General features: G+C 43.2%; 1 protein-coding gene across 1 annotated transcript; it reads left to right on the top strand.

Annotated features, from left to right (window-relative positions):
* Positions 1-5,793: 5,793 nt before the first annotated feature.
* Positions 5,794-6,783, top strand: MAS1 (MAS1 proto-oncogene, G protein-coupled receptor). Its single transcript, XM_074578269.1, has one exon. It carries the CDS (start codon positions 5,794-5,796, stop codon positions 6,781-6,783), a length of 990 nt encoding a protein of 329 aa, XP_074434370.1.
* The last annotated feature ends 5,591 nt before the right edge of the window (positions 6,784-12,374 follow it).

Genomic DNA, 12,374 nt, shown 5'->3' with positions numbered 1-12,374 from the left:
AGAATAGAAAAGTAATCTGAAAATAGCTTTACCAAACTGTTTTAGGGTCCTGTGTAGTCCCAACAGTAACCACAAACTGCCTGTCTCTCACTAGCCGCCCTATTCTTACCTCAGATAAGGTTCTTTACAGGTTCTCAGAGTACACCTAGTTCTCAGGCCCTCTGCCACAGGCCCAAAATCCACTTTCATACACAGCATGCAGCAGGTTTTAACCACCCAGAGAAAAATATGACTAATTCACCCCCACCGATTTCAGTTGTCAAAATCTCCCAGTAGGATTTCAGGATTAATCAGTAATCCACGCTTTTGGAGCCTGCTATTCCATACTGTTGTCATAATAACACAATCCCGATTGTCAGGACTTTACAACTGGCCTTGTAACAACTGAGCAGCCACCAAGGAGTCTTCATCCTAACTTTGATTCTGAGCATATTCTTCTTAGTCTTTATCTTCTGTTTTCTTGAATCTTAACTTCTACCATGACCTGACTTTTAACTATGAAGAAACGATCCCTGCTGGCCTCAAAACTAGCTGGTGATATGTACTTTCACCTTGCATTGCAGAAGCCAACAATAAATCCAGCTCTCATGCCTGTTGCCTATATAACACAATCCACCAATTACCACCTTTTAGGGAAGTGGGCATACGCTAGGCTGATGGCTGATACAAGTAGGATAAAAGATGTGTAGCAAGTTTTGTAGTGGGTCTTGGGTCAGGGTAACCTTAATGCTAAAGTTTACCTAACTCCTACTTCAATGATATTCTCATACCACCCACTGAGGAGTAACCATAAGTCATTCTGGCTCTTCTAGTATCTGTAAGCCTTAACGGATCTTAAGGCACTTATGATGCATGCATTTGTCCCCAGTGTGCCCCATAGTCCTCTGTTTGCTCTCCATGGCACTCCAGAGCTCTCTGTTTCGGTTTTGGTCATCTTACAACCCCTCAGCTTTCCAATGTCCCCTTCTCTTCGTTGTTCGAGCTCAGCTCCTCAGTCCACACTCCTCTGAAACCTAAGTCCAACTCCTAACCTTTGTTTGAGCTGACTAATTATGGAATGAATTTCAGCTGTAAAGTGGTAATGACTGAATGACCATCAGGAAAAATTGTACTGTCTGTAAGTGCTGCCAAAGCTCATCCCTTAGGGGTTTTTGTCATGGCTCGTGTAAGTATGTAATTAGGAGATCTGATTCCCAAGTACACAGAAGCTCTTTTATATACTGGCACCTGTATCAACCACATAAACCCCTCTAATTTGGTTTATAAATCCTAGGTTGTTGAGTTTTTTTTAACAAATGAATTGTGAGTTCTTTTCAGGTTGCCTTCTACTTGAAATTATTCAAAGGCTTAAAGCAAAATGATAAAAAAGTAACACTGCTGGCTTCGTACATACAGGATATTTGGAAGTGTTTGTATATTCAATTTATATCCACTGCAAGGCTTCTCTGCCCCACCAGGTTAGTGCAGGAGTATAGAAGACATTATCATTCATGTCACATCTTGCTGTATATTCAGTTTAGATTAAAATCAACAGAATATCTATGTCGTCCATCATGTCTTTATTGTGGTGGTTTGTCATGGTTTATGGATGAATTGTCCAATGACAAGATGACAGACGCTCTTCCCCCACCTCTTGCTCCAAGGAGAGGAGGAGGAGAGATAAAGAGATTTACAAGTTTAGAAGGAACTAAACTATTTTAATGAAATATTAATAATAAACTAAAAAGGAAATAATGAAAATTGATACAGTATATACAAAACCATATCAAACTCCCAGGATAATGTCACAGGCACGCACTGGGGAAGTCCCAGAACTAGATTCCAGAGCTGAGTCAGGAACACATGGATCGGGATCAAAGGCAGATGAACAGACACGGTTGTCCTCAGACGTCGGCCATTGAAGAAAGGGCACTGACCCTTTGATCCCTCGGCTTTTATACTGAGCGTGGGGCAGATGGGATGGAATATCCCTGTTGGTCAGTTTTGGGCCACCTGTCCTGTCCGCTCCTCCCTGCAGGTGGGACCCCTCTACACTTTTCCACTTCCCTCCAACGGGGCAAATAACGAAAATAGCTGATCTTGGTTGTTATAGCAATAAGTATAAGCAAGAGCCTCTCTGCGTACCCTTCCTCGTCTTTAACTATAAACACTGGTGTTATCACTGAGAACGAACAGTTTCCTGCACAATATGCTGTTAATTTCAGAGTTAGAAGAGGCCTAGCTAAGAAGTAAAATTACCGAACAGGAAGTCGGTTCTGTTTTACCTGAAACCAGGACATTGTTGATACTAATTTCTAGTCCCGAGATCTGTCGGCGTTCCACGCTTTGCTACTGTAGTCCCCTTGTTCAATATCTGAATAGTTAAAATGATTCAGAAATAGCCACTCCATCTCTTGGCAGCATCTGATATAAACACTCCAGCAGTGAGCAGGTGCGGGGTCCCCCTGTGCTGTTCAACTTCCCTGTTACTCCTGAAGTCACCAAGGATAAGCTGTGCTTGTGACCTATTCCTCTCAAGACCAGGTTTCATACTGCTGCCCTGGCCATGTAGATGGTGACTGATGGTGCCCCAGGGACTCGTGATGAAGGAGGTGCTGTGTACATGTGAAAGAGGTGCCAGAAACCACCCACTCCGTGGAGACACAGAGGCCAGGGCATCCCCAATTTTGGATTGCATTTGAACGGCAGACTGAGTGGGCTATGAACCCAGGTACCTGGTCAATCTTGAAACGTTAATGTGTTCCTGCAATGACCCTTCTCATTACTCATATGCATATCTCACTTTATGGGAAAGGAACAGGTTTTCCCTTTTTCAGAGGTAGCTCAAAACTTTTGGTCCCATAGCTGTTGAACGTAAGGTGGATTACAGCTTAAGCCAACAAAAAGCAATTAGAAGTTGTTTTTATTTCACTCTGTTTCTTTCCTAAGTTTATTCTGACCCTCCCTTTGGGGTCATTTATTTCTCACATCAGTTAGTAGTTTCTCCCGTTGGGGATTTGGTAGTTTTAGTGAAACATCTAAAGGAGAAGACCAAGCAAACTCTCTCCTTTTTTGGCTAAGAATGTTTGTTCTGCTAATATCTGAATATAAAAACAACCTAATACTTGGGGCAAAAGCAGGGGACATCCTCAGGGGACTTTTCAAAGAGTTTATCTGCTCCTAGGCCTGTTTGAACTTTTCAGGGGAGACTGTTTAAATCTCAAGAACAGACTTTTGCTTTACATGGCTGGGGTTTTTTTGGTAGAATAATCTCAAGATATGGTTTTTACCAAGAGGAATGGATGTACGAGACTAACACAATGATGTGGCTACTTCCTTTCCTCTATGTTTTCTTTCTTTCTGTCTATTTTCTTAATTCTGTGAATTAGTTTTCCTTCCTTCCTTTCCTTCCTTTCCTCCCTTCCTTTTCTCTTTTCCTCACCTTCTTTTTTCTCTTTTTTTCTCTTTCTTTCTTCTCTTTCATTCTCCCTGTCCTTCCTTCTTGCTTTCCTCTTTTCTCATATTAAAAAATATAAGACAAATTTATGAATCAGCTTGTATTATTTTAGATGGCATTTAGTGGTACAGTTCTACATTGAGATTTTTCCTTCAGATCTTATCATCCCCAAATAGATTTCCTACTCACTTTGCCTTTGTTTGTTTAAACTATGTCTCTTGGTATTGTAGCAGCTCAGGACAACTTTCCATATGCTGCCATTCAGTTCCCACAAGAGTTAACTCCCAGACTTTCAGCTAGATGACTTGCCAGTTCCTGAGTGATGCCATTTGAAGCACAGCCTCAGATGATGAGCCTGGGGCCCTTTGCTTGGCATGCCTCAGACATTAGGAGCAATGGGAGAACTGCACACTTCTTTTTGAGGGCGTCATGGTCAGAGTCACTATTTGCTCCCCCTCTTACCAAAGGCAAATGGTTGGTGAAGGTAACCTGCAGCTTCTTCAGGGAAGATCTTCAGCTTCAGTGAAATCTGAACAGACCATGGATGTATCTGGAAGGAGAGGATTCTTTCCGTTCTCATCTCTGAATGCTCTCACGTGGGAATGACCTTAGTAAGTCCAGAACTTTTTCCTCTTTGTTTTGCTCTCCAGAGAGAAATACTCAATTTATACACACATACAAATCAAGACCTTTCTGAAGTCTTTTCATACTTTGAGTCTTTATTTCATACTTGAGTCTTTTCATTCTTTTTTTCCTTTCCTATTTGTTTTAAGTCTTGAAGCAGATAGCTTCTCCTCTCCTTTTTTCCTGTGAAGCTTTACTACACTTCCAGCAGCACAGTGTTTGAGCACCTTCCCTCTGCAGTTTTTGCAGAACACTGCTTTTGGGAGGCTTGCCACTCATTCTGGTCACTGCATTTACTTGTTGCATTCACACTCACTTCTGTACCACATTTCCAGCTATGTTGTTTGCACCCTCCGACTGCGTCTCAGAAGGTGGCATGGTCAATATGCAGGTGGGATCATCATTAATGTTTTTGTGCACATTTAAATGTCAGCAAGCCCTGAGGCTTCCCTGGTTGTTTACTGAATGGTCTTTTTTACAAGGTGATATCCTGTCCTAAGAAGCTGTTTTGAACCCAGCAAAGCCAGAGCTCATGAGAGAAAAATTATGACTGGGGTAAATGGCCCTGTTTAAATAATCATTGCAAAAGTTGCCCTAGTAAAGCTTCTTTATCTTGATTTGATGTTCTTAACTGCTTGAGCATATGGGTAAATTCTCATTATGGTATGTTAATAAACAAGACTGCTTATATGGATGAACCAAGTCAGCTGGCCAAGCTTATTGCCAACAGTTAGTTCCTGTTAACATCAGTAAATCAGCAAGGGTCCTGAACATGACTGTATCATCACAGAGGCAGCCAGGAAGATAACAGGGAAGGTGGCATGAAATATTCCTATGAAAATCTGCTGTTATGAGAAAAAAGGAGACATACAAATGGAGAGCTTTTTCTATAACTCAGCAAAGCAACAGTTAAAACCATTATAACAATGGTAGGGAACCTGAACAACTACTTCTTCTTGTGATGGGTTGGATTTGTAATGTTTGAAGGATATGTGCAGTTGTGATAAATGTTTTGAGTGTGTAAACATGGTTAAATTATGTTATGCTACGATAGATGACACTTAAATCTGGTAAAAAATTACTGTCTCAAAACAGTGGCATTTCACCTTCCCTCCACCTCTGTACTTGGAGGTAATACAATGCTGATTAGCTACATATTATTTTTACTTATTTAATTAAAGCCCTTCCTGGAAAAGTGACACTAGTACCATTTTTTTTTTTAAACGAAAAACTTATGAACCAAATTCACTTGAAATACAATGTTTAACTTAAAATTAATGTAATTAGCTTCAATGGGAGCTGAAAAGACCTGTCTGGGAACAATCTAGGGCTCTAACAAGAACCACCAATGCTATCTGTGACCACTATATCATGAAACTTTGCAATGTGATGGAGACATTGCTTGTCCAAGAGCTCTTTGAGGAGGGTATCTCTTCAGCTGTGGTTTAGCACTCGTAAGCTGAACCCCATAGGGACGAAAGCTCAGGATTTCTGCTAGCATGATGAACTTAGCAATCTTTAACATTGCCAAGAGTAGTTCCAACTGGGTTTCAGACAGCATCAGTATATTAAAACTGGTTTTCCTTTTCCTAAGGCTTTCAGATATGACCAGAAATTGAGGGTCCACAAAACAGAAAGAAAACGGGGAGGGGAGGAGCACACAATGCTCACAGTATATTTTTATACATATTTACAGAAGGAAGAGCTGTGCTATCCAAACTTGAGCTTTCCCCATGGATGAGTCAAACATAACGTTTCATCCCAGCGAAGGCACAGAGAACATCTCAATGCACAGAAACATTTCTACACAGGAAAGGGTCTGGGAGATATTGACCCCACTTTGGGTAATTATGATCATCTCCTTCCTGGGTTTTTGTGAAAATGGAATTGTCCTCTGGTGCCTCTGCTTCCAGATCAAAAGAAATCCATTCACTGCGTACATCACACACCTGTCCATTGCTGACATCTCCTTACTGCTTTGTACATTTATTCTGTCAATTGAGTACATTGCTGGTTTTGGATTCGCATATGGTTTTTACTATTATATAACCACCACACTGTCTATTGTCTTCCTTCTCGGATATAATACTGGTCTCTATCTCCTGACAGCCATCAGTATTGAGAGGTGTCTGTCTATTGTTTACCCCATCTGGTACCGATGCCGCCGGTCACAGCACCAATCGGCAATTGTGTGTGCAATTCTGTGGACTCTGTCTTTTCTGATGACAGTAGCCGAATACTTAACATGCAAAGATGATTCAACGAAGGAACAATTTGACGATGGGAACCACTGCCAAGCACTGCTCATCTTCACATGGATCCTGACTTTCATGATCTTCATTCCTCTAATGATTCTGTCCAGCCTGATCTTGGTTATCAGGATTCATCGTAACTCCCTGAGACCTCATTCGTCAAAGCTCTACATCATCATTGTGGCCACAGTCATTGTCTTCCTCATCTTTGCCATGCCTATGAGGCTGCTGTATCTTCTGAATTACCACCACTGGTCGTCTTTGCTCAGCCAGCAGAACCACGTCACCGTTGTTCTCTCCACCGTTAACAGTAGCATCAACCCCCTTGTTTACTTCTTCGTAGGAAGCAGCAAGAATAAGAGGTTCAAGGAGAGCCTGAAAGTGGTTCTTAGTAGAGCACTCGCTGACGGGTTGCGGCCAAGAAGCCAGGAAGTTGGCATGAGTTTGGATATAGCTGAAACAATTTTCTAAAGCTTAGGGGGGAAACTCTAGGGGCAAATAATTGGACTTGGAAGATTTAATAAACCACTGCAAAACTAAAAGTATTTTTCTTCCATAGAATGTAAAAAGCAGTGGTGAAATGGTACTGTTATCTTTGGTGGTTGAGCAATGGAAAAATATGGACTAGAATAAAGATAACTGTTATTTGTATTTTCTTAATTATTCAAACACATGCTACATCCTGATGTGACTATGTCAGTCAAAGATACCACAGTGGAAAAGAGACAGGCCAACAGAGAATATAAAAAAAGGACACAGAAATATGTTATAAATAGTGTGACATTTATACAAGCACTGAGCACCCATAAATGCTATTGAAGTCATCAGGGCCTGTGTGTATTTGCATTTTTGAAAGTCAAACCCACTAAATGCAGGATTCACGTTACATACTGGGATTTAGTTTCAACTGTTTCCAGCTTATTTAAGTGCGCAAAAGAGCTGCTCCCTGGGGGAAACAGAGGAAGAAATGCATGTATGAGAGTAAGACCCCATACATAGAATCATAAAATCATAGAATGGTTTGGGTTGGAAGGGACCTTAAAGATCATCTAGTTTCAAACCCCCTGCCATGGGCAGGGACACCTCCCACTAGACCAGGCTGCTCAAAGCATACTCACAAACATACTGTGTAGCTTTGGTCTAGCAAGACATTTAAGTATATATTAAATGGTCTAGTTCCTCTGTGGTTAAGGGGCTATTTCAGAATCTGTTTTCAAAGTATATGTTGCATAATTTCCATTGACATCAACATTCCTCTGGCTCTTTAGATTAATTCAGTACCTGACACACAGGAGTAGCTAGCAACATAGGGATGTTGTCAACTCACAGAGCGCTTTTGCCCTAATTATGAAGGGTGTGGCTGGCTTATCCCCAAAATGTCAGTGTTCCCGTAGGTTTAGTTATTCAAGGAGTCTATGAAGAAGTCAGTCCCAATGCTTGCTGTCCCAGCCACTTGCTTAGTATTTAGCTGTTCTCTGGAGAATGTATATTCCCTGTGTGGTCTCTCTGTTTTATAACAATCAGTTTTTGATAAATAGAAAAAAAGAAAGGTGCCCCACACAATGCACAACTGGGGCTACACCCCAGCCACAGTGTTCCAGCTGACTGCCTCTTTCTGTTGAAGGCCAGGATACTGGGGCTGGTATTTTGTGGAGTTTAATTCCCAGGGCCACTTGCCCAACTACAGACAAGCTGCAGAGCACAGAGTAAGACAACAGCAAGGAGGGGATAGGGTTAGGTCAGGTTTATCACACAGACACAGAACGTGGTGGGTCTGGGCACTTTCAAAGAGATGTCTGGGAGATGCATTTGCTTCTGGCCCCGATGGACCTTCAAATTCAGCAGGAACTGAGACCTCCTGCCACAGGCAGAAGCAGCATCGTCAGTTTCCCATCGCCAAGTTTCCATTGGCACACTTAATAGCTAACTGGGGAAAGAAAAATACAACCTACCCCTCCTTTGTTGAAAGATTGCCAGTCCTGGAATAAGGAAGATGGTAGGTTAAGACCAAGGATTGGATGGGAATTCACATAGAGAAGAGGTCTCAGAAGGATAAATATTCCTTTTACGCATGTGCGCCTTTCTCCTTACATTAAAGGGTTACAGCGTGTCCCTGCAGAGAAGACTCAGGAAAAGTAAGCAGTTAGTCTTATATCTTCCTAATTCCCTCACTCCATTGAAACCTGTATTTATGACAGCCCCTCTACTTGTCCCAGTTTTTGTATCTGAAACGTAGTCCCAGGCTAGTCACCTCTATTGATTCAGGTGGATGAGTGTAGTCTGCTTCTCTTAGTGCAGTGATCTATTGTACTGCTGGAACGACAAATCAGCAGATCAGCTCCCCGTTGCCGATGGTGAGCGCAGGATACAGCAAGTGGATCTGTGGACACGCTGGGAGGGTCAGGGGGAATGAGTGTGTGTGATGTCCACATACACGTGGTGTGTGTGTGCATGCACCTGCTGGGGGCTGGGGGACTGTCAGGAAATTTGTCAACACTGATTAATGCCATAAATGTGAATACTAGGGTAGATCTAGCCCAGAAAACCCCCCAACTCTTCTCTAAAGCCATCCTCTACCCTCATCTCAAGACCCCTTACAATAGTCACACGGAGAACCTGAGAGAAGGGGAAAGTTGCAGTAACCATGCATGCAACCTAGTTCTCTCAAAGTGATTCAGGTGAGACAAGGCATATCATTTACAGTGCTTAAACATACCCAGATTATTTTGACAGGGTTGGGTTAAGGATCACTATGCATGCAGCCAGGGCAGTAGATCTGATGAAGCAATAATATGCAGTAGGGAAATTTGGATGCTCATGAGCTGAATAGGTGTTCTACGACTTTTAGCTTCCTACCACTTTTCACCTGTGTCTGGCCATGCCTTCAATGTTTCAGAATTTGGACAACTGTCCATAGATCAGGTCACAGACAGACAAAATTAACATTCGACGTGAGATGAATATCCAGAAGGGTGAATAAGAATGAACAGCTAGCAGTTGAAAAATTATTAATATTTCCCAGTCCACAGATAAAAATATCTGAGGGATGTTCTTTTTTATCACAGCGCCTGATGACTCTTCTCTGTGCAGACAGGCTGCAGTACAAAGGGGAACTAATAAGGACATTATTCCGTGATTTAAAAAAAGACAGGGAAAATGTGACACTTCCATTTGTTGCACAACAAGAATGTGATTCTCTACCAGCTTACATTTTAAAAGGATTTGCATTTGTGGCAGAGGGTGAAATAACCCTGTGCGGATCAGGTGGTGTTAATAAGCACTTTGCAGTGCTGCACAACAGGAAAGATTGTCTTGTGGGTAAAGTACTAGCCATGGAGTTTAGAGATGTGGATTCTGATTTAATGCAGTCTTGTCATCTAATTTTTCTGTCCCTCCCTTTCCTGCCTATAAAATGAGGATTATATTATTTTGTTTCCAGTGTTGTGCCTTGACATTTACGCTATAAATACTTCAGAACAGCAGCTAACTCTTGGTTATCTCTTGTAGTCCAGGGCAATAAGGACTCAATTTTGCTCTGCAGTCAAGACAAGGAATTGTTCATGGAAGAAATGCCTAGTATAGTGCTTACTTTATTAAAACTCTCTTTACCGCACTTTTGTTTCACTTGAAATTCAACACGGCCAAGTGCAAGGTCCTGCACGTGGGTCGGGGCAATCCCAAGCACAAATACAGGCTGGGCGGTGAATGGATCGAGGGCAGCCCTGAGGAGAAGGACTCGGGGGTGTTGGCTTATGAGAAGCTCAACATGAGCTGGCAACATGTGCTCACAGCCCAGAAAGCCAACTGCATGCTGGCCTGCATCAAAAGCAGCGTGGCCAGCAGGCTGAGGGAAGTGGTACTGCATTCAGCTCTGGGGCCCCCAGTACAAGAAAGACATGGACCTGTTGGAGCAAGTCCAGAGGAGGGCCACGAAGATGATGAGAGGGCTGGAGGACCTCTCCTGTGAGGACAGGCTGAGAGAGTTGGGGTTGTTCAACCTGGAGAAGAGAGGGCTCCAAGGAGACCTTATAGCAGCCTTCCAGTACCTAAAGGGGGCCTACAGGAGAGATGGGGAGGGACTCTTTATCAGGGAGTGGAGCAATAGGACGAGGACTAACAGTTTTAAACTGAAAGAGGGGAGATTTGGATTAGATATTATGAAGATATTCTTTACTGTGAGGGTGGGGAGACACTGGAACAGGTTGCCTGGAGAAGCTGTAGATGCCCCATCCCTGGAAGTGTTCAAGGCCAGGCTGGACAAGGCTTTGAGCAGCCTGGTCTAGTGGGAGGTGTCCCTGCCCATGGCAGGGGCGTTGGAACTAGATGATCTTTAAGGTCCTTTCCAGCTCCAACCATTTTATGATTCCATGATACTAGTAAATGTTGTGGGATATAAACATATGGTCAGAAATGCAGAGAGGGAAGTCACCTCCCTCGGCATTGCACAGAGTTTTTTTGCTGTCGTAGCTCCCCCCTGGGTGGAGACGATGACAGGGGGAAGGTTGCTGTATGGGTTCAGGTCCAAAATGATGCAATTTTATGCAGCAGCTTTCCTCTGTAACTCACAGACTTTGTGAATGATCCTTGTAACAGCAAGGGCTGCAGTGTAAGGAAGAACATACTGCCCAGTTTACTTTTAGCCTGGAGCTTAGCCTGGGAAATCCTCTAAGGGAAGCTGAACTACTTCCCAGTTGTACTAGTTGTTGACATAGAACAAAACCTCCCCTTGCTCTGTTTCCTAGCATGAGCACAATCTACAAATGCACAGCATTTCCTGGTATAATGCCTCAAGTCACTTTCTGGGGGGAGGGCAGGAGGGACAGTTCAGTTGCAAGATCCTCCAAAAATTCCTAGGTAGATCTCCAGCAAGGTCCCAGGTAATTTCATCCTCCGGGAGCCTGTGATTCTTGGCTCTGTATGCACCTGGGAGAGTCTCCTTCCCAAGTCCTCCCGCTCTGCCAGTCTCAGGGGGAGGGTGATCCACACACTGGGTTTTGTGAGCAGAGACGCTCAGTACAAGGGATCGCATGTGACTCCTTGAGTTTCCCATATCATAGATGCTTGATGAAATGATGCCCAGAGAGACCGTTTGAATCCTTAGCTGACTTTCATCCTCTACATTCTGCATTTCTTTCCCTGCACTGCTTTCTTGACCTGCAAGACCCTACCCACAGCCCTTAGCCTGTTATGGTAGACCTGAACTGTGTACTCCAGTCCTGGTGTGCATCCCTTCCGTACCCCCAGTTGGTACCAGGGTCAGACCCAGCTGAGTGCCCACCTCTCCTTCCCCAGCACTGTCTGGTTTCCAGCAGAAAGGACAGCTGTTGCCTGCGGCTCCCAGTTACTCCTTTAGTTCAAGCAGTGGCTCTCATGGCCTACTGATACTGCTGTGATGGTACTGGCCAGCAGAGGGTATTCTCAGATTGCACCTAGGCCAAGGGAAAGCAGAAAATCAGTGTCAGCTTCTGTGTTCTACCATAATAAGCTGCCTACCGTGTATGTGCTTTGCTGCTTCTCTTCTTAACTCCATGCAGAAATCATTTATTAAAATCCACTACTCAGAGCTCCTAGCTACCTATGCAACAGGAAGGACAGTTTGGTTTCCATTTGGTTGCCCAAGCACTTATGTGATGTCCATGTGGAATTATTTTGCTTTTCCAGTTGCCTCCTACAAGCCTAAAAGATGAAGCACCACGATCCACATTCAAAGAAAAGTACTGTAGGTGCAAAATTCTGATTTCAGAGAAGAGCTACTGAGATGAGGCAGCTTCCATGATTCTAATACTTCTGCCGTGCACATAATAATTCCATTTTTACTTATATGATTACAACTTTTTTTTTTTTTCCCCTAAGTGGACTCCTGCATCATTAAAGGCACAGACTGGACCTGCTGCTGGTATAGTAAATATTTCTAGAATCCTTGCTTTAGTTGTCTAGTTGTTTTGGAAATATGGAGGGTAGGAAAAGAGCGGATGTGACCTGGCCCCAAATCCTACCTCCAGCAGTGGTCACAGACAGAAGAAACAGGGCAAACACATATCACACTTCCTTCTTGTCCTCTC

This window comes from Larus michahellis, chromosome 3, assembly GCF_964199755.1.
Source record: "Larus michahellis chromosome 3, bLarMic1.1, whole genome shotgun sequence".
In the NCBI taxonomy this organism is placed as follows: Eukaryota; Metazoa; Chordata; class Aves; order Charadriiformes; family Laridae; genus Larus; species Larus michahellis.
This window is presented reverse-complemented; position numbering and strand designations above follow the sequence as displayed.